Here is a 25868-nt window from a genome sequence, read left to right as displayed (position 1 = left end):
AAAGATGATTGACTGGGTGTAGAAAGCTGGATAGTAATTTATCTGTCATTGTGGTTCTTCTAGTCTTATTGTGTTTGGCAGCAGGGAAAGCAAAATTTGTCCTATTTAAGTAAATAAGTAGAGTCTGGTGATGGATGGAACTGTAGATATCTGGTTTGATCATCTGTCACTGCCAATGTTTGGAATTATAGTGGGATGTTTTTTGCAGCTTAGGCTTTGTCATTAATGTTAGCTCTTTTGCCTTGAGTTTATGATCCAGCGGAGAGCTTTGGTGCCAACTGATCATCACATCAGCAGGAGGGAGCAAAACAAACCCCAAGAGGAAGGGAAGGAGCAGGGTGTAGTGAGGTATGTGTCATGTAGAGCAGGGTGTCACGTATCCATCCCTTCACAGTGCCTACGAAGTGATCCCAGTCTGTAGCAGCCAGTGTGGTCAGAAGGGCTGGCTGCTCTCACCTTGTCACACAGGGATGTAGTGTAGGAGGCTGCACTGTGCTCCAAAATGTTTCTGTAAAATAACAAACCCCAACAATTTGTGTAAAGCTTAGCAGTATGGGATTTGCTGCAGGCTGTCTGCTTGCCGTGGAGGTGCTGTGTGAAACCAGCTGAAGGTGGGAGAAGTGACCTGAGCCTAAAGGAAACTTGCAAAGCTAAATTGTCTGTTGACACCAAGCAGCATTTGAAGTGAATCAACGTTACTTTATTTAAGCAGCTGTTTAATTAAGATGATCACAGATGCAAATCATTGTTTATATTATGCCTCCAACAGAAAATCTATTTCAAAACACTTACAAAACTTTTCTTTTTTTTGCCTGTTGGAATTTGTATTGTGGTAAAAGATGTTCATTTCAATATTCGTTTAATTGTTAGCAATTTATTCTTGTTAAAATTGCATTGAATATCAGGGGCAAAAAGGCCGTGTCAGCCTTGTGTACAATTGCTGTGTGTTCTCAGCTGGCTGTTAGTCTGCCTGGAGGTATCATTGGAAGCTGTGTGTCACTTGGAGCTGCTCTGCTCTGGATGCCTTCAGAAGATCACTTCTATCCCCCATCAGTGCTACTGAGCCGCTTTCCTGTCCTATTGAGAATCTTTGTGTCCGGGTTTATTAATGCTAATTAATCTGGAGATAACAGGAGAACTCTTTATATTTGTATTGCTGTTGTTTCTTCTGCGTCCCAGTATGATCTCTTGGATTTCCATACCTATTTCTTATATATTTGAATGCAGGAAACAAGCATTTTACTCCTTTGTCAAGGAAGCCATAGTATTACACCATGTTTATCGTCATTAGATGTGTGAGTTGCTTGTGGAATGAAACCTGTTTTTTGTTTGAGACAAAGGAGGTGCGGCCCCCTGAGTAATACAGGGCCATTATTTGGCATTGGAATTGCTGTTGACAGGATAAAGAATTGAAACACTTTGGAAACTAAAATGTAATTTAACGTATGGCGGTTATAAAAATAATCAATTTATTGTGTCCACAAGAAGAGTTTTTGCTTTATTGCTCACTGTGATGTTGCTGTTCCATCAGTAGTTTGTCTTTTCTCAAGTGCTTCTCTGTTCATACTGTTATTTTTTTAAATTTCATTCAGCCTTGAAACTTATTTGTGATCAGATGTTTTTTTTCTTCTCTTTGCAATACGTCGGGTCTGATTCTCTCTAGATTTCAAGGCTCCAGCGAATGTCAAATGTGATTAACTGATTTTCTGAGCAGTAAGAACCCCAGTGTGGTCTCTGCAGTGTTTTTGCAGGCTCAGCATGCAGATACCGGCTGATGTCACTCTGTTCAGGGAGCAGCCTGGAGATACAAATGTGTGTCAGTGTGGCTTTTTTCTTTCCCCTCTAAGAATTCTATATTTAGGAAGCAATTCTCTTCAAGATTTGGTAGTACCTAATATATTTTGCTTTATTCTTGCGCGCACACACAAAAAAGATAATCTGTTCTTTCTACTGTATGAATGACGTATCTTTCTCACTTGAAACAGTTTCTTTCTCTGGTATTGGGAAAAGCTGCCAGTTTCCATTTGGAGAATATGGAATCTGTGTTTACTTGAAGGGCAGGGGGGAAAGGCAGGAAGTCACCTGGATGGCTGAATTTCTTTTATTTTCCAGATGCTTTCCTACTCAGTTTCATAACCTCCCCCGCTGTGCACATTATCTTTGCAGAGCATATTTTCACATATCTTGAGTACGAATATCCCAGATTTGATGACGAGAGTCATTCCTGATATTGATTACAGTGTTTATTTCACTCTGCATATTCTGAGGTTATGGTTATGTGATCGGGTGGATTAAGAAAGGCTGAAGCTCAGTGCATAAGCATGGAGAGGCTGAGCAGGGCAATAGTGGTATGGCAGCTTTGCTGATCAGCAGAGAATGACTGTTCTCAAGGCACTTTACAGCAAAGCTGAATATATGCTTCTGTGAGCCAGTGTATTACGTTCTGCGGAGATTCATTGCATGGGGTTGTCATTGCCTTTGGAATTATATGGTGCTACTTTAGTATTTATAAAAATAAGCACGTAATAAACTTAGCTATGTTAATACCAATATTTTGGCTTCCATTTGCTGATTGACTTTTTTAGCTGACTCCTGCAGCTTTAGGTTGATTCCTGTGTTCCTTTGTTATCGCTTGGAAGTCTGGTCAGGTTTTCAGCTATTCAAATGCTTCTCAAGCACCACCTCTTCATTTCAAGCCTTATTCCTGCCCGAGAGTCTATAAGCTCATATGAATGGCTTTTTTTGAGATTGATCTTTCTACTCTGGTTCATTTTAGAGGCTGACACAATTCTTTTCTCCATCAGTCAAAATGACCGAGCATTCATATTCAGCATCATTCTCCCAAAGCCCTTTGGAAATACATTGAATTAAACCCTTTCTCTTTCCTAGGGGGTTTTTTGTTATTCCTTCATCAGGCAATCTGCCAACTTCAGTATCAATTCTTGTCTGTTACATTAGGCCGTGTGGCTTTTGGGGAGTTAGACACGTGGGGATGACTTTTAAATGTGATGTTTGCCAGTGTTACTTCAGTTCAGGTTAGTGGGGTGTTAACTTTGTTTTTCTGTCAATTGGGTAGTCGTTATTTCTGCTGCTGTTTCCCATCCTGCTGAGGAAGAACTAGCCTCAACTACCCTGTTGGGTTTTGTGAAGCAGATGCTATAGGTGCCTTAATCTTTGCTGTCTGTTCTTGCAATTCCAGGTATTTATCTACTTCACTGTTAAGATCTCTTAACCGGGCCCTCTTGGAAACTCCATGAGCTGAAACATGAAATGTCTGTGAAACAAAGCGATGGATCTGGCAGTGCTTGACTTGCTGAAAGGTTTTACATTGGTTTTAAGAGCCACTTCAAGGAAAACTCAATAGAAGTGCTTGTTAGAACAATGGAAAGCATAGTATTGAGCCCAGAGCAGTGGTAAATAACATGAATGTATTATAGAACTGGTTCTATCAATTTTGTTTTGAAAATCTTCTCATAGAATGTAAAAGCTTTTAAATTTGTGACTGTCTATCCTATGGAATCTGAAAGGTTTTAATTGGCGAAAAACGCTTGGCTTAAATACAAATGAGCAGTATTCGTTTATATTCTTAAATAGCCACCTGTAGCATAGGTACAGAAGGAAGTCAATGATTCACTTAAATGGTTTTCTCTGTCAAACCATTGCAGGAGAAGTTGGCTTTGGTAGTACATCAGGTTGATCTCTGTATTATTGTTATATATAAACATTATAAACATTGCAGAATATCTTCAGTTTTCATCTTTGAAAGACTTCAGGCCTGATTCTACAATCTTCAGTAAATATCCCTTGTGGTTACTGAGGTTTGCAAAGAATTCTTTACTTACTGCCAATCTGACATTAGTGATCCTTTTATCGGTTACTTTCTCTCTTACTGAAAGCTTTGAGTTGCTGCATTTTCTGTGCAGTCTTATAGCTCGGTTCATAACTTGCTCTTTTGAACATTTGGAATGTTAGAATTGATTTTAAAAGGCTTTTCTCAATGCTGTTCTTCGGTATTATTTCCATTTCTCATGTTTTACAATCCTTTGCAAGTAACATAAAAGGCTTGTGGAAAATTACTGGCAATCTCACAAACAGTGCAAAATAACACCGTGTCTGATGAAAGGGGAATTGATGATTATCTTCCTTTAACCTTCAACACTTTAAAAAAAAAAAAAAAAAAGCCATTTTACAGTATCATAGAATTTTCTGAGATTCTGTGTTCATCTGCTCATATACCACATTTAAATGCATCTCAAACATAAAGATTGTATTTTAACTTCCACATAAAGGGTGCTTCCATTCTTATTTTGAATCCCTTGAAGTTGACCCCATGTGGAGGGACAGCAGGATTGGCTTAGAAAACCCTAAACAAGCAAGTGATGACAGATCCGGATCATTTAAAAAATACAATGGATAAGGATTGGTATGAATTGCAGAGTTGCATAAGATTTGTTTCCAACACTGTGGAATTAATTGGTCCAAAATGCAGTATATTTTTGCAGTAATTGGCACGCTGCAGTGCCTTTAGCTCTGGTGTGAACCTCACTCTGTTTTTATGTTATTAAACTGCAAATGGAGGCCATTGTGTCCAATTAGACTTGAATGGTAATGTTTTTAGATGTAGCTTATCTAATTGCTTTGTTATTGACATGTTGTTTTTTTTTTTTTTTCTCTCTAAATATTCTAGTGTAGAAATAGAGGAAGGTTTGAAAAGGAGCTAAGCAGTGTGACCTGCCAAGAGTGTTTCCATAGACATTGGAACTTTCCAAGCACTCTCATATATCAAAACGTGCTGTGGCAATTACATCATAGATATTCTCACAGTATTGCACTTTAAGTTGATTATTAAGGAATCTTTTTGTTTCCTCTCAGTATTCTCAAATGGAAAGAGTGTCTTTGTGATAAGATGCGTAGACAAAGCAGGTTCTATCAGAACGTGTCTCATTCCTCTGGTCTCTGTAGTGTGGCCACAAAAGTTGCTGTTGTCTTCAAGGTTTGCCTTCTTGGGAAGAAGGGAGGTCAGGCATAAAGCAGGGTGGCTGTTTAGTGTCCTTCTACATGGCATGAAAATGAAAGTGGAGGCAGCGAGCCCAAGTAGATCTTTGAATTCAGTTATTTGATTGCACGTGATAAATAAGAAAGGTAATAGAATCAGACTTAAGGCACGCTGTGTTTTGCATCTCAGACCAGCATAAATGACTGCTGAAGAGTGCTGTGTTGCCTTCAATGAGGTAAGAAGAAGCCTGGCAGCACGCATTGGAGCTTGGTGGCTGCTGGAAACTGGCTGGGTATGTGACAGCAGCAGTGATATTTTTGGTCTGTGCTCCTTCTTTGACTGAATTCAAAGGAAATAAGCTTCTTTTGTCACTCTCCCCTCCCCCCAACCCCATAATTGCAAAATAGCAAACAAAAAGTCACAAACATTAACATAAACACTCCAATGCTTCAAAGCCTTACAGGGACCTTTGTTGAATTCCTGTTTGTTGTGTTCAGACACTGCTGATGCCAACCTTCAGCTGAACAAAGGGGAATTCATGGTAAGCACACCCTGAAGTTTGCTCAGATTATGCTGGATAGGATATAAGTCAAATATTATTTTTGATATTATTAATCAAATAAGTGTGTATATAAGTGCTTTGTGGGGTTAGTCCTCCTGTTTCTGAGTGAGAAAGAAAAACTACAGTAAATGTCTGAGCTGTTCACCTTTTCCTTTCATCTCAGAGCTGAACTGTCTTGTGAAAATAACAGAGAGGTCTGTTATATTCTCAGATGTTACTTCTGCCACGCACTGTAGCCTCCAAGGCTGACGTCTCCTTAGCCTGAAAGGGGCAGGTGCTTTTGTGCTGAAGCAGGGCTTATCTGCCAACCAGTTTTCCATACCTGGCTCAGGTTGACAGTTATGTTTCAAGCACGTCAGGAAACGGCTTCAGGAAATGCATCAGCTTTCAGAGTGGAGCACCAGTACTTTTCTTCTGAGTGGTAAACTGTCATTGTTGGGACAGAAAGGTGAAAATTATATATTTTCCTGGTAAAATACTTACTTTTCAAGATCTTTTTTTTTTTTGTTGCAACTATGGGGTAAATGCAAGCATTTAGTTAGCTAGCGTTCATTCTTAAATAGACATGGAATGAAAGATGAAGGAAAAATGAAGATGGTTGCAGGAGCTTTATTATTCTCATCAGCTTCAGGCCATCAGAAAGTTGCTTGTTCTCAGTGCACAAAATGAGTGTGAATATTAGATCATAAACCATATCTGAGAACTGTTCCCTTATTCCCCTGTTTATACTCAAATAATAACAATGTGGGAGTACGAAGCAGGTCTTCAAGGGATGGCAAAATTAAGTGCTTGGGATTTTGGCTTGACTTGAGCACAGGCACTGAGCAGGAAAAATAACATTTTCCCTCTTACAGATATCCTTCAGGTGTCGGTTCTGCAGGATCCTGGTTTTATTATATCAATCATGAGCAGCTTAAGGCTTCCAAAAACATAGTCATAGACAGATGTTGAGCCTGTCTGGGGATTAGAAATATCCTCTTCCATTAAGTATAAATTAACTTAATCACCAGGTATGAAAGATAAGCAGCATAAACATCATTCCCTGAAGCTTTCATTTAAATTAGAATTCTATTTAAAACTAGGCTTGTATTTTCTATGACTTGATCCCCCTTCAAAGAGATTATATCTGCTGTAAATTTTTACAGTGACAGAGTGACAGAAATTAATGTATTGGGGGCAGTGATGTTCTCTATAATTTAACTTCTGCTGCTTGTCGTCTTTTGAAAAGAGGGATGATTGGCTTATTTTTAAATAATAATTGGGCTCTACTCTCTGAAAAAAAAATAAGAAAGCACTAAAACTGCCTGGCACCCATTTGCCACAGAATGAAAGCAAAGCCACGTGACTTAACAGCATCGTAATCAGCAGCAGCGTTATTCTGTGTGTGTAGAATTCACCTGCTTTCATAGGAGGATTACTGCTGATAAAATGCAGCTGTGCTGCCTCTTTCTGCTCCATTGGATGGCAGGGTAAAGCTCCTTTGCTACCTTAGCATAATCGTGGCTGCTTTCTAAGAACAGTTTTCCTATGGGAGGAAATCCCCTGGGGTGTCCAGTTTTGTGTTTAAGGCAGTTATTTATTTATTTTGCCCCTTCTACAGTGACACCCTTAATGGTCTTATTTAATGCTGGTTTCAATATGAGGCATAGAAGTGCTTTAAAAACAAATAACAACCAAATAAATCTATCAGGAGTAATGAAAAAGAAGCCCTTTCTTCAAAGGAAATTAGCAGGGGGTGCTTCTAAACAAAAGCTGCTGATTTCTCACACAACGTACAGTCAGACTGAAACTCCTTGCTGTCACGTCCTGTGGGTGCTGGTAGTTTCTGTGTTAATAAAAGTAATCGGATTAATTCATCGAAGTCAGTTCATGAGTGGTTGATAATACGGAGGCATTGTTCTGTTGTTTGCTGTTTCCTAAATGATTTGATGCTGTGAATGCACATGCAGGATCATGGTCACACCTACAGCCTCTGGCAGTGGCCATGTCTCAGTTTCTTGGGGGGGGGGGGACCTGTATGCAGCACTGATAAATGGGTGGATAGATAGACTTGTCATGCAAAGTGTTCTGTGCTTATAACTTTGCTAATGTAGTCCTTGCTCTGAGAGTAGCTGAGCAGAGGGAATTAATTATGGCTTTGGGATCCAGACCATAGTATTTTCCTATATTAGTTAAGCAGTAGTCAGTTGATTTGAAAAGGAAAATTGCTTAGTTTTTACTTCTAACAATGCAATGAATGTAAAATATACTGAGCAGGCATTCTTACTGTTCCAATTCTTACCCAATCTCGTTCTGAACTGGACAACCAAATTTTCTGTGCGAGCATACAAAATATTGTGAATGCTGCAGCCTTTAATTAGTGGTTGCAAATTTGTTTGTCCGTTAGCAACTTGTATTTGCATAAAGATTAAGGCTGGTCAGAGTGAAAGGGATATGACATAGAGAAAACATTAATAAGTTAGTGCTCATACATAAAAGATAAGTAGTCTTGGATGTTGTTTCCATTAAAAATTGCAGTTCTTTTTTAAAGATGCAGTTAATATTTTCTCCACTGTCGATGATTTCTAAAGAAAGGTCTATTGTGAGCTGTGGAATTAGAGAAATTAATGCGTTGAGGTCAGACGTGAGCGTGGAAACGAAGCCTTGCTTTTATTCCATGTGGCACCAGGAGCATTACCTTATATTTGACCTTTCGTTCATTCAGCTTGACGCAGCTGTGTCAGTCAGAACAATTAATTCTGAGGAGCAGCTTTAAATTGCAGGTCTCAGCTCTTTCTTCCTCCCCTTGCCTGTTGGAGAGCACAGGAGGAAGGAGCCAATAGAGAAAGTGTCTGCAGGTTTCTCTTCCTAGAGATTTGTTCTGAATTTTGGAGTTTCTTATGCCTTCCCCGCAGCTCCACTGCAGCAGTTGTGCACTGGTGCTGTGCAGACCTTTCAGAGGGACCAGGCAAAGCATGCAAACCATGTGCATTGTGCAGGGGCTCCAGATGGAGTCCTGAATGAGGCAGTCTAAAATGCCACTTGGAAGTCATGTTCAGGAGTACGAAGAACTGGATGGTAAATATTACATAGAGGTTTTGTAGTGACATTAAATTCTAAGAGTAATTCTGCATTTTCTGTTTGACTGGTGAATTAATGATAGAAATGGACTTTAAAACCCATTAAACCTTTGCTGCTGTAGTACTTGGAACTGTATTTCTGCTCTTTGTAGCTGTACTGGCAGTGCTCAGCTTTGGCTGGCTGATCCTTGAGCAGTTATGTCATCCAGTTTGCCCCTAAGGTGTGTGGATGGCAGATGGCAGCTGAAAGACTGAAGAAAATGTAATGTGCATTGCAAGCAAGTGTAAATCATCATTAAGGCAAAAAAAACCCAACACAAAACGTGTGCTGTTTCCTTGCAAAAATGTGCAGATCACAGTAAAATTCTGCTCTGTAGATACTGAGTCCAGCTGTAATATCGTAGATATTATACACCTAGCTTGGCAGTTTTGCTTAATTAGTGGAGACCACACAGAGATTGGGTGCATACAATTATGTTGACTTGACATGCAGAAAATAAACTTCTGTTGGAATACTGTCTGTGGAAGCAGTGGAGGGCTGCACTCTGCATCTGGGCCCTGTAAATGCCTGCTGTGAAGGTGAGTGTGGACAGTGATTCTGAAGGTCTCTGTTTTATTAGAAGCACTCCTGAGCAGTGATCCCGTGCTCTGCAGCACTGAAACAGCCTTGCGGTGCTTTTCATTATCCGCTTTCCTGACACCCATATGGGTTCAAAGCTTTTCCTCCAAATTCCTGTGGGTTGCTGTGGCTGACTTTGACGTTCAACTTACTCATATTGTACTGAAGAGAAGCTTTGCTGACTTGCAGAGGAGTGTGAACACTTGGATCAGATACTGAACAGGATGCCTGGTTAGTGCTTGTGGCAGGAACAGAAATGGGAGAAAAGAAACACAGGACAAGAAATGTGGGTTATTACAGGAATATGATGAGATTAAACCCCTTGTTGTAATGGAAGAAAATAACAAAACAAAAACAACGTGCTGGTAAAAGCCAGTAGTAGATCGCAGAGATTTTCTGATGCTGAAAAATTGGTATTTGCTTAGAAAGTCGTTATAATGAAACATAGAGTCTAATTCTGTTTCTGCATGTGTATTTCTCTGTCCTGAATGTCCAGGGATCGTGTGCATGCAGGATGCTTTCAACCCACACAGGGCAAAAGATAACACTGCCAATTTAAATGTCCCAACCAAAAGCTGTTGGCCCACCTCTGTGCTGGAACAAGATATTTCATAATAAGCAGCACAGTTAACATTTGTGATTTGGAGGACACATTGCATTTAAGTCTTACACTGGTGTCCCATGCCACCTCTCCTATATAATGAGCTGTGCCTGTCTCCAGAGCTGCTCTGGGACTGTGAGGGGGATGAATTCCACAAACATTATTTTGGGAAGTGGGTGGGTTTTTGGTGAGGCTGTGAGTGTGCCTCGATTCCCAGGAGCAGCGCATCTGGGATGGTGGTTACCTTCATGTTTTGGGAGTTCTCTCTGTTGCTGCTGAACACTTCTTTTGGAGATGGGATGGAAAAGCAGAAGTCCTCTTCTAAACTGCTGTATTTCCTCAGGTGCTTCAGGGGCTGTCATTGCAGTGGGAATCTGGGGCTGACCTCCCTTCTGTACTGATGTAGCTATTCAGTACTGTAGCTTATTTCATGCCAAGAAGAACTGAAGTCAGCCCTGAATCATGCTCTGCCAATGAATTTTCAGGTGCATCTCCGATCTCCCAGTCAGAAGTTTCACTGACTTTTTAGAGGGCCCAAACTGAGGTGCATGCGAAGGAAGTCCAGATGTGCAGGTGAGGACTGAGCTGGAGCTGTGCTGCTGGAGCCCCTGCAGCCTCTGCTGAGGGATGGAAGGGCTTCCATGATGCCATCCACCAGTATTTTCTGTTTAAAAGGAAAATAGAATCTCATCTGCTCTGCCAGTATCTTCTAAAGGAAAGTTTTATATTTTTAACTGAAAACCCCGATTAATGAATAATGTACAATCCAAAATACTCCTGAATTTACCATTAGGAAGCTTTCAGGATTTCTCTGAACAGCAGCTCATGACTGCAGTTCCACAGAGGCTTAATTAAACGAGTTATGTTGCAGACGTAACCTTCTCTCTTACTGAGTACACGGTTCCACATGTGCTCATGGCCTGGTTCAACTGGCTGAAGATGTGCATTAAAATTCATCATCAGGCCTAGGATTGGAAATAGTGGCAGCACACTTGTTCTCTTGGCTGAACACTCGCTCACTCTCTGGGCCTGCAGAAGGCACTCGATGGCAGTGAAATCGCCATCCAGTCACTCATGAGAAGGAATGAAACTAAGCATGTATAATTCTTGTCTTTAGTTAAGCAAATGTTAATGTAACATTACTTTTCTACTTTGCTACTTGCTGCTGTTTGCAGCAGAGGAGTGTTACAGAAGAACCATCTACCTAAACTATTTTTAAAGACTTAGAATTCCTTGTCTTGCTCAAAATGGTCACAATTACAGATTGTGATGTCATCTGATGAGAGGTTCCCCAAGCTGGTGCTGTGCCGAGCACAGCATTGTCAGGCATTGGTGAGCTGCTCTGTCTGTAGTGGGAATGTGTAAATTCAAAACTTGGATTATAAATCCGAAACTTGGCTCCAAAAGTGCCTTTTAGAAATTAGGTATCACAAGTGAATTCAGACTTTTTTTTTGCAGTTACTAAGTAGTTCTTCCTGTAAGTGGTCTTTACTTTGAAGTATCCTGGACTGGAAGCAGACACAGTGTGTCAGTGGATCAATGTCCTGCCTTCAGGATGGCTGTAAGTGGGCTGAGGAAGTTTGCCTCCAAGTATCAAAGTGGAAAGTACAGATTTACTGTAGCTTTGGCTCAGTAATTTTTGCAGTACTGTGGGTGGATAATAACTACATTGCTTGTTATTCTCTGCTCAAAAAGAACTTTATGAAGGACGCTAAATCTGTTCAGGAACACAAAAGATCAATGAAGTAAAAGCACTAATTTTTTAGTACCAGGTGTGAGTTACACTTATTGCTGATGATATGTACTTAGAAAAATGATGGGGGAGAAAATGAAAATGTGTGCCTGCTTAGTGGGTGCCAAGTAATTACACCAGCTGTCTGACTTTGGGAATGTAAGCAGTAGCCATCCTTAATTTATCAAGGTGTGTCAGAAGCAGAAGAAATGGAACAACGCATCGTGCTGAATAAACACGTAGCATTAATTTCAGAGCACCGCTATCTCAATCAGCTTTATTTAGGGAATTTGGCAACAATAGTGGAGATGAAATGATGCATTTTGACAGGACTACAAAGGATCTGAAGACAAAATAATGGGATTGCCCCACCATCATCTTCTGAGAAGTGCCAGTGTGTGGTGATGTGAACCGTGTCGCTTCTGAATGCGCTGTTAGGATTTCTTCTTTGCAAATGTGTCTCAATGTGCTTTTTGTTCCTCACTTATCAGGAAATGTAGAAGCTTCTAATCATTGCTGGAAAACAAGTTTAAATAGCACTGGATTATTATAATCTCCAAGCATTTCCCATGAAATGCTCCATGAAATGTCATGAAATGTAATTTTTAATCTAACCTGGTTTGTTGGCTGTAACGACACACTGGTATTTCTGGTGGCTCCTTGTCTGTGTGAGACACATTAGCCTCTTACCTTCTGAAAGGTTGAATGTTCTGCTTGTTATTCCTTAGGTACTCCTATAGCATCGTTTCTGATTTAGAGAACTGCAGTATTTATGTAAGATTATAAATTATTGTGAAGTTCCCACTAAAATAATGTTTTGTAATTAAAAAAATGCAGAAATAACACGTTGAATGTTGCATGAATAAGGTTAAGGTAGAATATGGTTATCTTACATGCTACAGGTCTCAGACTTCAGAGCATGTGTCAGAAACAAAGGAGGATCTACTGGGTGCAGGACCAGGAGGTGGAGTGGATTATGATACCAGCAAAAGCACAGAGCCTGGCCTGCCTTCCCTTTGTCTCAAGCAAGTGTTTCCAAAGTACGCCAAGCAGTTTAATTACCTGCGACTTGTGGACAGAGTGGCTGCATTGTTCATCCGATTTCTGGGTGTCAAAGGGACGACAAAACTGGGGCCGACAGGTTTCCGGACATTTATAAGGTTAGTAATGTGCTTTATGTAGGAATGGCATAAAGTGTAATAGAAAAGCTAGAAACTCAAGGTCCTGCTGTGTAGAACTGCTGTCACTGAGCTCTTGCTGGATTAGAGCAGGCCGTAACAGTGGCACACTTTGAGCTGGTAGGTTCAGCGGTGCCTTTTAAAGGAACTTTTCCCCTGAAGTTCACTGAACCACTGAACTTGTAAAACAAAATAAATCCAACGATACCTGACCTATGAAACCATATCTAATAGAAACGTGGATCTTTATCCTACAGCAATCACTGATACTTTGGGAGATACTATTTGCAGTCCTAGTCAACATGTCACATTCTCACAGCCGTATTCCTGAGATTTACTAGAAACATGACAATTGAAATTGGGTCATTGCAGATCTGATTGCTGGCTGTGGGGCATCGCCATCGGCCCCAGGCCAAAGCAGAGGATTTCAAATGCCAGTTACTGATGAGTTGCACACTAAGGATTTACATCATGAAACTGCAACTTGCAATGGCAGGGAGCTCAATATTTTTTTTCTTCATTTTTGTGGGATTTTTTTCATTCTCTTTTTGAAGGACATATCTGTTCAAGTCATGGAACAAATATCTCATTTTCTGTCTTCCACTGAGAATGGCAAAAGAAATCAGCAGCAGCTGCTGATGTACTCTTAAAAAACAAATCCTCTTTCTATGCAGATGTATTTGGCATTCAGGAATGAACGTAAACGATTTGATTTATACAAATAACAGATATACATCTGTTATATACATATACATACATTTTTATATATATATATATATATATATATATATATATATATATATATATATATATATATATATATACTGAAGGCATCTGCTCTATCGGTGCAGGATGTTCTCTAGTTCTGTATTCTCTGTTGTTTAGTTAAGCCTTAATTTGGCACTTGCCAGATGAGCGCAGTATAAACGCCGTTTTCTTTTAATAATACTAAAATAAATTGTCATATCCCAATGAAATAATAGACTTTGCAGTTTCCTCACGCATGTTAAATTAAACTTTTTAATGCTGGCAACTGTTCTCTTTGCTTGTCCCCAGATGATGCACAGCAACAGCAGTGCTGTCCTCACTGCTCTTTTTGGATTGTGTGATTACATTCCCTCTCATGTTTTCTAGAGTGGAATGGTGTGCAGCTGTGGTTTGCCTGCAGATGTGTGTGGGCAGGTGGTTTCAAAGATCATCTGCCCAAATTTTTGCTCCCTTTCAATAATACTTCATTCTAAAAAATAACTTAGAAAAATAAGCAATGCTTACAGTTGTTTTTTTTTTTCCTGGCTGGAGCTTTTGGCCAATGCTTTGGCTCATGCACTGGTTCCAGCCGCACTCCAGGCATCTGGAGTCTGGGGCAGATGGCTCATTCTCATTTACTGATCAACACTTGTGTGGTCTGAGTCCACAGCACAGTGTCACATCTCCCACACGTGCTTATCACCAACTGCCTGAGATCCATCCAGAGATGCTGCTGTTTTCCATACAGTGTTCAGTAATGCATAGAATAGATCTGTGCGGTGTTGAGACAGGAGTTATTCTGACACCAATTAATGTGTAACCTGACCTGCTGCCTTTTGCTAATAGGTATTGATGTGAGATTGAATGTGCAGATGAGATTTAGGTGCCTGCCTCTATCTGGACCGTTCCTGCCCCCAGCCACTTCCTGGCAAATATGGCACTGCCATGATCTGTGCAGGCAGCAGCACAAGTTGCATATGTGAGATGATCTGCACATGAAAGTTTCAGGACATTTATCTTCAGATGCATAGATTTGATGAATGATAGCTTGCATGGTGTCTGCTGCATGCCTTATATTAGACTAAGCATGTTACAGTGAGCGTACTTAAGACACAGGTAGGATTTTCCCCATTGTCCTCTGTGTTCCTCTTGTGTGGACTTTTATGGCTTGGAAGTTTGGAAATAATCAGACCTTTTGCTTTTTTGTTGTTATTTTTAACAGAAACTGCAAGCTCAGTAACAGCAGTTTTTCAATGGCTTCTGTGGATATCTTATACATTGATATCACAAGAAGGTGGAACAGTGTGGGAATTGATCACAGGGAATCAGGTAATGCTATTTTGTATTTGAAGGCCATGAAAATTGGTGTTTTGTGGGTTTTTTTTTTTGTTTTTGGGTTTTTTTTTGTAGTTTTGGTAGCTTAAGCACCCCTGAAGCTTTCAGGAAAAATGATGGGAGCAAGGCAGAGATACCCAGGGCATGTACAACAGCAACTGTTTACTTGCATGGCAGTTTACCTGTATCTGTAGAATAGATCACTCCTAGTTTTCAGTTATTTAGTGGCATAAATCTTCCATAAGCCTTTTTTATGCTTGTAATTTAGTATTCATAGCTCTTGTTGCAGAAGAGCATTTAAAAGCATTCCCAGTGGAACTCCCGACTTAATTACAGTGTAAGAAGATACGTCCTCATTGGAGTAGCTTACATGGTCTAGCAAAAAGTCAAACAAAAACCTATACTAGAGCTAGAAATAAATATGATTAACTTGAGTTTGATTTAATTCTGTCATCCAAACAAACTCTGGGGACACAGCAAACTACCCATATTACTTTCCAGAGAGTTCCCAGTTGCCCAACTACATACTCATTGTTTATCCATTTTCATTGACTTTGTGTTGGCTGAGGGAAGGACAGTAGGTTTCTATATAGAGTCACACGGTGCTCGCTATTAAATTGGCTCTTATTAAGAATGATTAGAGGTGCTTTTCCCTCCGAGTGCTCCTTATGGCAAATTATGCTTCTGTTTATTCTTATCAGATCATTAGTCACTTTGGTTGCTTTAGAACCTTTTTATATCCACTGTGGATTGTAATATTCAATGTAAGAATATACTCTGTATGGCTAAAAGGCTTCTGTAAGAAATCAATCTATTTCACCAGGGATTCTCCTGTCCTGGAACTTCCTTTCAGCTGCTCAGAGTTCATTCTGCAGGAGGTGCCAGGCCCATGCAGCAGTGTGAGCCTTCCACTGAGCAACCTCTGAGGGAGATGTGACAGATCAGTGTTTGAACTGCTTACTTCTCTATTAGGAAAACACATTTAAACTCAAATATATTCCTTGATAACATTAGACAAGAAAGGCAGCTCTGGGATGCTGTTTGCTTAACAGCAGTTAAGAATTCTTTAGTATTTTTAAGCCAAAAGGAAAATGTTTATTAAACTCTGATCTTATTCCCAGCTCCCCTGGTGATTTCCTTTATTACCATCACGTATCTTCTTGGTAATGCAGCTGAGTGGTTAGGAAAATGAATATAAATAATATAAATTTTGGGTAGTTACACTTAAAATATTGGCTTATTACAGAAAATACCTCGCTATTTAATCCTGCTGGACAGAACATCCCATCCATCTTTTTGACTTCCTTTTAAAAATAAGATTACATTGATTTTTTTTTTTTTTATATTTATGCATAGACATGAATATTGGTTTCATCTCCAAAAAAAGTCCAAACCTTTCATCTCAATCTCTTCTGCACAGGTCTGAAGTTACAAACTATTCAGTTCACCTATATCCAGTGGAGAGCTCATCTGCGTTCACTTCTGGGGCTCATCAGACAGATTTCTCATAAATTCCTTTCAAAGGAAAACAAACTAATTGAAATGTCAGTGGTTTCTATTGTGAGTTTGGCTCCTATCTGCTGCTCACACTAAAGGGCAGGCATTCTTAGATGTAATTAGTTTCCCCCTGGTGAGAAATGGTTATAATAGGGCTGGATCCGCACTGCTGACCCTTGGGCCCAGAGCTGCCTGTGTGTGCAGGTCAGGGAGATGCTTTCTGATGTCTTTCATCCGCTGAAGTTTAGAAGGGATTTCTTGCAATTAAAACCTCTTCAAACCTAATTTTCATAAAGGTTTGAATACATACCTTAGTCCTAAGTGGCAGCGTGCTATTGCTGCAGCATTAGGGGACTTTAAAATACTGGATGCTGGAGATAATACCACAAGGCCCCATTTTCTGCTGCTTAATACAAATTGCTTTGTGTGTTTACCGGAGGTTAGTAAAGCCAATTATTTGCTCAAGAGAACAGGTGGTTACGGAACATCAACAAAGGGTTTCTTTTGCTGATTCTTCTATGGGCTTAAGTTGGTAAAGTAAGGATACTTGCTTCATATATATTTCTGAAATAATACTCAGGTGTTGATGTGGTAGACAGTGCCAGGGCAGCACAGCATCACTGCAGGGGTCTAATTTACTCACATCTTCTAAAAGCTTCTGAAACCCCCAGAAGTGGTGCTGCTCATCTGTGATGCCCAGGCTGATGTTGGACATCAGTGTATTTAATCTTTCATCGTCTTATTAAAATGTCAGAAGAGCAAAAAGCTCCCCGAGTTGAGGCTGACTTCAGGTATCTTGCATGTAATAAATCTGTAGGCTTCTTCTGCCAAAACATCAAGAATCTCAGTTTCACAGATGGAGAAGTTTCCAGGTGTGCCCAGCAGTGTCTAGGTACTATTTTTCTACAGATGTGACACCTATGGAAAGTCGAGTATTTGCATTTAGGATTTATTTGTTGTTCTTGTGGTTAGCTGGTATCATCTCCTTAGCAACACCCCCGCTCTCTTCTGTTGTCTTTGCATTTGGCCTGCTTCCAGCTGTAGCCCACAGAGAACTGTTGCTGTATAACTGCAGCTTCCAGCTTTGTTCATTCTGTGCTTCACACGAGTGTCACTTATGGAGCAGACAGTGTGGGTGTTGCTAAAGGTGCTTCCTCTGCCTGCTGCTCACTGTGACTGATAAAATAATTCACTGAGCTGGCAGCTGCTGCTTTTCGATAACCCAGCAGTTCTCTTGGAAGCTGTTTTACAGCCGAGATCATAAGCGACCCCAGCTGCAGTCTTAGTTGAGAGAAATTATACTTTAGAATGTAATTGTAATGGTTAGAAAAGGTGTTCTTCCTGCAGCATCGATAAACCAATGTTGTTAGAAAAAAAACCCATGCAAAAAACAAACCTCATCCTAAACTGATCTTCTGAAGTGTGTGCTCCAATGGGGAGAGCTGGTTACAGCACAGGGCAGCTATAACAGTTCTGCCAAACCGGCTGTGGTCAGGCGTCTTAATGAAAAGTTAAACTAGCCATTATTTCAAGGTTTTAAGTATAATAATTAGAGTTCATATGCAGCCCTTCTTTCCATTGGCTGTGGTAATTTGTTATTAGCTTGATGTGATCAAATAACACATGAAGAGTTTTGTACTGCAGTGTATGCAGGTTACTCTTGTTTGCGGATGGGCAGAGCAGAGAGTTTGTTATAACAGCAGAATTTATTGGCACTGCACCACTTTCCCTTACAATTCAGCTGTTTGTTTTTCATTCAGTTGAAATAAAACTTCTTTGTAGAATGCTTGAGTCTTGATTGACGTGAACCAAGACATCAGGAGATGTCTTTCCACACAGAGGAAAAGGAGATCAACCAAATGTTTTCCTTAAAGCTCAGTATGTTAGTGTGTGTCTGATTTGCCTTCAACTTAATATTTGAGGCAACAGGAATCACGGTTGGTTGTATATCAGTTTAATCACACAGTGTCTTGAAACCAGTCTTTGCAGTACCAGTTTGGCTCTGGTCAGGCTGTAAAGACACAAATAGCCTCAGTGAAATAGCTAACTGCAACACAGCCTGGGCATATGCTGTAGTGAGACACTGAATGAGCTCAGGTGTGTTCCATGCAGACAGAACCTTGTCTCTTGGTCTTTGATTTTGTTTTTTTCCTCTAATGAACACTGTACATGGCTGACACTTCAAATATGTTGACTAGCACAACTCTATGTTCATACCTGGCACAAATACGTTTGGCCTTGGTAGCACAGAAATGAGACCTTTTTATGTTTATGTGTATTATGAATCTCCTTTAAAGTCACTTTCCTTGCAGGAATGTGTTTGCAAGCCTTTGTTGAAGCTTTCTTCTTCTTGGCTCAGAAAAAATACAAGTCACTCCCTCTTCATGAGCAGGTGGCGTCATTGATTGACTTCTGTGAGTATCACCTGGCTGCCCTGGATGAGAAGCGCCTGCTTTGTGGCCGAGGGGTTGCAGAGCGCCGAAGTGCAGCAGTTCCTTGTCTGACAGATGGACTTGAGGGTACAGCAGCTCTGCATGCACCGCTCCTAAACCGCACGGCCGCAGCTGGTAAATTTGCAGGTTGTAGAAGTCATCGCTATCCTGGTGCTGTTTCACCAGGAGCAGGGAGAGACTGAGAGAGCTGAGAATGAAGCTCCAGGTATGTAGAAGCTGCAGGATGTGGAAAAGACTCTTTAATTCCTTTTTTTTTCCTATTTATATTCTTCAACAAGACAGCTGAAGGCCCCATTCTCAAACACTGATCCTTCCTCACAATGGCCTGCAGTGCATCTCACATAACAAACTGTGCTTTTATTCTGAATGTGAAGACAAGGAACAAAATCATAGTGGGAAGATAACCAGCATCATGGGACTGGGTGCACTGCCTGTGGGGCACGTGCATGTTGAAGGAATTACATGCCTTGAATGAATCATGGATACCAATTAAGGAGCTGCAGTCACAAATTCCAGTGGTGCACTTTTGAGAACAAAAACCTGGGATTACGTTTTTGGTCAGACTTCAGGATTTGATCCTATTATTTCAGTTGCTTGGACTGTGCTTGTTGGTGTCGCTACGGGTTTGCTTGTTGCCTATAGCTATGCACTTACCTTTATAAGTCAATCTTAAACCACTGGAATCATATTTTCACTTCTTCTTTGTACATGTCCTTGCCATGAGAAGTACTGTGAACTTTTAAAAGAAAAATGAGAGAAGTTTGTCCTTTTGCTTCCACAGAAAAAATCAGGTCACAACGATTCACAGGAAAAATCCAACCAACCAAGCTTCATGAAGTAACATTTGTTGACTTCAGTGTTGTTTTTTCTTCAAGTAGTAAGCACTATTGCTGCAGGGAGCCTTACTGCATGAAGGTGTAAGAAGTCGTCCAGGTCCAGAAGTCATCCAGAAGGCCAATCCGGTTACTTTAGGCTAAACTCCTTCTATTCTAGGTTTGTTTATTTTCATACTTCTTTGCTGTTTGTTATCTTATTTGGACCTGAGTTAACATCTAGAGCAGATTTTTTTGGACTTTGCACATAATCTTCATTTTTCTTCTATCTACAACTCTGCAACTCAGATCTATATTATTCAGCAGGATATTTTGTCCAGAATGCTGGACTCCACTGGAGCTCTTTTGGAGGAGTTCTACAGAGTAGTCTTGTTTTTCAAGCAATGAACTGGGGGTTGCATCATCACACTCTTCATTGGGGGGCTAAGCAGAGACAGACTGGTTGGAAAGGACACGGATAGCTTGGTACATCAGTGCTGTTCAGTCAATTATTTTTGTTCTGGTCTCATATTTTATGATGATGATATATAAATCATCCTTTGTTTTAAGGTTAATAATCCACTCATGTTGTAGTGTTTGCTATACTGTCAGACATGACACCTTTTTCAGAAGGTCCAATGTGTGGCAGTTAGGGTTGGTCTGAGAAAACAACCTGATCTGAATCTACTAGTGGCTGACGCATGAGAAATGGTGTCTGCCATGAAGGAATCATGTTGTCAGTGTGGAGAAAGTCCTCACATTTAATGTCAAGAATTAAGTGCACACACAACATGGAGTGACTTTTTACTCTGGGAAATGTTTGGGATTTACTTGCCTGGTTTTTAGTTTTAAGCAGCATGCTGTTATCCCACGTGGCAATCAGGAGCATGGCAATACAACGCAGAACTCAAGCTTGGCCTGCAAGAACGTGATACTTAGCATGTGTTAATAACAGATGTGGGAGTAGCTGCTTCTCTTTCCCTTCTTCTTCTGTAACACAGTAATAGCAGTAATAGACAGTTTTTGTTCACTGGCTAGACTGTTTGCAATTTTGTGTTGTACATAAGAGGGTGATTGTAAACTAATGCCACTGCACTCTGCCTTGCTTAAGTTTCATAAGGATTATTGCAGTATGAAGATAAAATGCCAAGCTCTGAGGTCTGGTGGCTGTCAGAACAAACGAAGCTGGAAGGGTCATTTTTTTCACAGTTTGATTGTAATATATGTGACGACATCCCCAAGTTGAAAAATGGTTACTTCTCATTTTGTGACATCTGACATTTGTCTTGCGATTGGCAGCGTGTTACTAGAAAATAGCTTACAGTTCCCCTCATCTTGTGATTGATGTCCTGTAAAGACAGAGTTATAGAAGAATGGGATTTGAAATAGTACAGATGTGAATACTTTGCTTTGGAGCTTTCAAGTAGTGCAATCTGTGCCCTAAAATACCCTCTTCTTGGCTACTGTACCCCAATAACAGTGGATGAAATTAACTATTGTATATAAAGAGCAATGGAGATCTTTATATTCTCTGGATCTCATACAGATTTTCATAACCTGTGCATACTGGGACTGATGCAGTATGCTCTATTTCCTATTTCAGATATGAAGAGCCCTTTGTGGAGTAGATAAAATATTCAATTATCTGCCTCCAGTAACCCAGTGTTCATATATTTATCTAATTGGAAAACTGAATGCCATATTATTGCTGGGGGTGGAGTAAAATAGGAGTGTACTTCAGAGACATCACAACAAAGTCACATTTCTCTTCCCTCCCATCTAATGCAATTTCCTTGCAATATTATTTAGCACCCAAAGCAATTTCACATAGCCCTTAAGTTAGTGGTCTGTGCAAACACAAGAAAATGACCAGCAATACTGAATTCAGAATACTAATGCTAATGCACTGATTATCTGTTAATCCTCAGATAGCTTTCTAGCAGGAAAACAATATAAGAGAGTTAGGCAAGCATTTTTAGTAGTGCTTTTAATATAATCTTTTCAGATAATAATATAGCATTCAGTATTCCATTTATGAGCATATATAAACATTACATACCACTGAAATCTTTCTTGCTATCAGACGCATTGGGTCTGATATTTCTCACTGGGCATAAATCCAAGTAAGACACCTGAAAATCTAAAGCAGATTTGAGGCAAATATGTACAGAGCTCCTGTCTAGTCATCTCCCCCCCCAGCAGGATTGTCTCTAGCCTGAATGTGCCTACGTTTGTTGGATGGCCCCTTGTTTCACTTCGAGTTATGTGAGTTGTTACTCTGCACAGGGCTCTTGTCTGAGTTGGCAGAAATTTGTCTTCTGCCTCTAACCTGACTTGGCACTTGGAATTGAATTGCCCTCCCTGCCCGGATTGCTTTACTTGCCCTGTGCTCCTAGCAACTTTCTTTCAAAATGAGTTTTGGAGGGGAGGTATTGAGCTAATTGGACACTTAATGCTTGCTCAGGTGTGAACCCGAGTTCACCTGCTTCAGAGTTTGTCTTCCCAGCTGCAGCTCTTCCCCCCCTGCTCTGCAGGTGTACATCTTCCCCATGTATTACTTTTGTTTTAAGCCCATCATCAGGTGAGCAGATCCCCCTTCCAACAAACGGAGGATGCAATGTAGAAACGTGTGTGATGAGGAGGGATCTCATTCTCCTCTGATCTGAGCTTTGCCCAGTTCATTGCAAACAGGGTGCACACTCATGCTCTGAGCTGGAAGGAGCTGGGGCCTCTGCATCTGGCATGGTGTGACAAGGACGTTGCTCCCAGCTGTGTGATGCTGAAGCTGCCAGAGGAGGAGCAGCTGCTGGCTGGATCCTGCCTGATTGGGATCTCGGCTGCTGCTCCAGCCTGCTGTGACATGAGCTCCAGCTTTCTTGCAACACGTCTTCCATAGTGATGTGGAGCTCTGCCCTGACCAGCTCTGTGCTTGCTCATACTCACAGCCCACCAAGCTTTAGTGCGGCAAGGAGCTTTATGACACCTCCTGCTCAGTGTTACCAACCCAATGACTTCTCATTCCTCTCTGGCTTTTTTGCACATATTTGAAGCAGGACTCTGACCACCTGCACTGCAGTCAGTCATGATGACAGCACTTTGTTCCTTGCCAGCCCTGTCTGACCTGACTCTGGTTTCTGTCTGATGGACAGTGTCTGATGGACAGTTCTCACTGTTGCCTCCTTCCCTCTCATTTGTTTCCTTTTCCATCATGTTTTACTGAGTTTCTTCCTAATTCCACAGTGTTGCTTTTCAGCTTGCCTAATAAAGCGATGGCTCTATTTGCCTGATTCTATTAGTTTATCTTCCTGTGTTGCTCAGTGCTGTTTTCTGGAAGATGAGTGTCTTCATTCTGAAGGTGAATCTCCTGCTTCATCCCTTTGGGCCGTGGCTGTGCATCACTCCGAGCCTTTACAGCTGCTCTGTAAGATCTCTGCAGCTTTATTAGGTGCACTCATCACAGCCCAAATGCTGATTGTAGCAGCCTCCACTGCTGGTAACGGCTGTGAGCTCACAGCGGCGCTGGGTCCAATCCTGATGGAGAGTCGGCACCTCCTGTGGGACGCAGCCCGAGCGGTGCAGGGCTGTGAGATGCTGGAGGCCGCAGAGCAGCTTGGACAGCCTGAGGTGAGAGCGGGGGAGCAGGGTGGGGAGTGCTGTGAGGGCTGACTGAAGGGCTCTGAGCATCCCCAGCTCCTTCCCTTGGGTAAGGCCAAGTCAGAGGTGCTCTGTTCTTGCAGCCCTGACGCTGGCTGTCAGCTTCATCCTCTCTTTGTACTGCTGGTCCTGCCTTGGGCCTGGGGGTCTGGAGCTTTCCTTCATGTTGACTGGGATTGCTGGCTGTGAAGTGCTCCAGGTGATGATTTGCACCCCTTTGAGTAAGTGCAGAGCCCCAGCTGAGTGCTCGCTGCTCTCAGGGAATGGCTGGTTTTGGAGCTGATCCTATTTGCAGTGATTCTACTTGCAGAGGTGCCAGCTGGTGTGGCTGCTAATGCCTGCAAGCACATCCAGGTTCTGTTGCAAGTGCTCATGTGTGTTCAGTAAGTAGAAACCTGTCCTAAAAATGTGAGTGAGATCATTGCTGCCTCTCCTTGTGCCTGTGTCTCTAATTGCTGCTCGAGTTACTGCTGTCAGCTTTCTTGTGTTAGTGCATTGTTCTGGGAGGAGAAATCACGGCTCTCTTCTGAATCAGCTCACTGAACAGCAGAGGCACCAGCAGCTGATGGTCATGAGGGTGCAGAAGGTAGGACAGCCCTGCTTGCTTGGTTTGTTTCAACAGGATGAAGAGCTGAGCCCTGTGCCAGCCCTGCCCCAATTGCGTGTAGCAGAGCTCATGCTTTTAATGCTGCTTTCCTTACCTTCTCTTCACAAGCACACAGACAGGTGCACGCAAAAACAAAAAAACCTGCTACCCAAGTAAATCCATCTGGTCCTTGTCTCAGCCTCGTTTAACCTCCAATTGAAGAGATTACATCACATGGTATTCAGCTGAAACCTATTACCTTGCATGCCCAAGCACATCATATTGAATTACCTTCACCCATAGGCCCGGAGTGTTTGTTAGTAGCTAATGGCATCTACTAAGTTTGAGGTGATTTATTTGAGTACACTTCTGTTCAGTGGTGCAGCAGGGGCTGTGTGCTGGTGTTTTAACCAGAGCTCAGCCCAGGGATGCAGGTGGGCTCTGCAGGAAAGGTCAGGAGGAGCTAAATACGTTCTTGCTTCACACCTCCTGAGTACAGCAGAGCCACACTGACCTTTCTGTGTATTCCAATTGTACTGTTGTATTAAAGGGCAACATAATTTGGCAGAAAATAACCCCCTTGTGTACATTCCAGCTTGTCCTCAGCTATCATAGGAGTTAGTGGTTGAGCTTAGGTTCACAGCGATGCAGTCTGTCTGATGGCATTCAGCATCACTGCCCAATTGGTCTGGTGACATCCCAGTGCGTTCACATAGCCACTGTTTGTTAGCAGAGTTTGAGCCATGCTCGGATGGAGAGCTCTTGTGGCTGGATTAGTGAACAGTGCAGTTTATTGAAGCAACAGATTACAGATTCTTTTGGATTGATGGTGATAAATGCACTGTCTGCAAAGCATGTTAGATTAAACAGTCTCACCCCCTCTCTTAAGCTATTTTTTCTTACAATACAGGTGGAGCTTGAGGGACTCTATCATACATACCTTTATTCTAATTGATGTGAGGTTCTCTCACCTTGTTTTTGAAGAGCGGTTGCTCAGTGAGGAGTGGTCACACTGTGGAGGCTGGGAGCTTTGGGGGATGGAGGTGTGTTTGGGGTATTATGATGAGTGCATAATGAGCCCAAAGGACAGCATTTGGTAGCAGATAAGTCTTGGCCCAGGGCAGCAAACATTCAGCTTAGTGTCCTCCTGTTCCCATCCTGGCATCCTTAGAGTCAATCCATCAGGTTCTCAAGACAAAATCAAAAGCCAATTACAGCAATGCAGACCCGAGCAGTCTTGCTTGCAGCTGCCATTGCAGCTGAAAGTAGGAATGTTCTTCACACACTCCAAGCCCATCTCCCCAGTTTATAGTTTATAGACTGAGTTTCTGGCCTCATGTCTGTCCTCTTCAGTCCCAGTCTCGCTGTTCTCCTGTAGCTCAGGGAGATGAGTTTGGGTTCCAGGTAGAAACAAACTGACTGTAATAAATGAAAAGCAACAGCTTGGGATCTGCGTTGTTCAGGTTCTACTCCTCGAAGATGTGAAAAATCCAACGGTCAGGGTTATTCAATTACAGCTCACACCAGCAATGGGGAAATCTGATAATGTTAAGGGCCTACATCAATATTATTTATGTGACGTGGTGCTGTGCTTAATGTCGGGTGGGAAACTGCAGGAATCCTACAGGTGTCCAAATCTCTCTCTCTCTTCCTCTCACCTCGTTTTTAATAACTAAATAACCTCCTAGTGTCTCTCTAAGATCAATAATAGTGCAGGGCACATAATGACAAACCGGAAAACATTTTCCCCTGAGTGAAGGCAGCGTGAGTCAAACCTGAGCTTGTGAGCAGCTCTGCTGCTAATGGAGCCAGGCAGAGGTGACACGGTGCATTAAATGACAGCAGTGTGCAGCCTGCTCTACTGCCCTCCCGCTATCCCCACATTGCTGGCACCATGGCTTTAATCTCCTTCTCTCCTAACACTGGTTTTAATTGGTGTTTCAGGGTTGTGTTGGGGCACTGGAGCTGGCTTCTATTTGGGAGCCTTTGTGCTCTTCCCTGTCCTGCCGTGGAGCTGGGGAGATGCTGGAGGGTTCT

General features: G+C 41.6%; 1 protein-coding gene across 5 annotated transcripts in view; it reads left to right on the top strand.

Moving 5' to 3' along the window:
* The window catches only part of TTLL11 (tubulin tyrosine ligase like 11), a 46245-nt gene that overhangs the window by 13385 nt on the left and 6992 nt on the right, over nucleotides 1-25868 (top strand). For 2 of the 5 annotated variants that reach the window (XR_001558665.2, XR_004309129.1), the window contains exons 7-9: nucleotides 12472-12729; nucleotides 14717-14823; nucleotides 18639-19772. Coding sequence is in view for 3 of the 5 variants with exons in the window: in XM_015878992.2 (XP_015734478.1) it covers nucleotides 12472-12729; nucleotides 14717-14823; nucleotides 18639-18961 (688 nt within the window). In the remaining 2 variants the exon portion in view is untranslated. Of the gene's footprint in view, nucleotides 1-12471; nucleotides 12730-14716; nucleotides 14824-18638; nucleotides 22892-25868 lie in introns of those variants that run through there. The other 3 variants (XM_015878992.2, XM_015878995.2, XM_032448112.1) reach the window with 3 other exon arrangements.

Source organism: Coturnix japonica, chromosome 17 (genome assembly GCF_001577835.2).
Source record: "Coturnix japonica isolate 7356 chromosome 17, Coturnix japonica 2.1, whole genome shotgun sequence".
NCBI classification, from domain to species: Eukaryota; Metazoa; Chordata; class Aves; order Galliformes; family Phasianidae; genus Coturnix; species Coturnix japonica.
The sequence above is the reverse complement of the archived record's forward strand: the minus strand, read 5'-3'. Positions and strand labels throughout refer to the sequence as shown.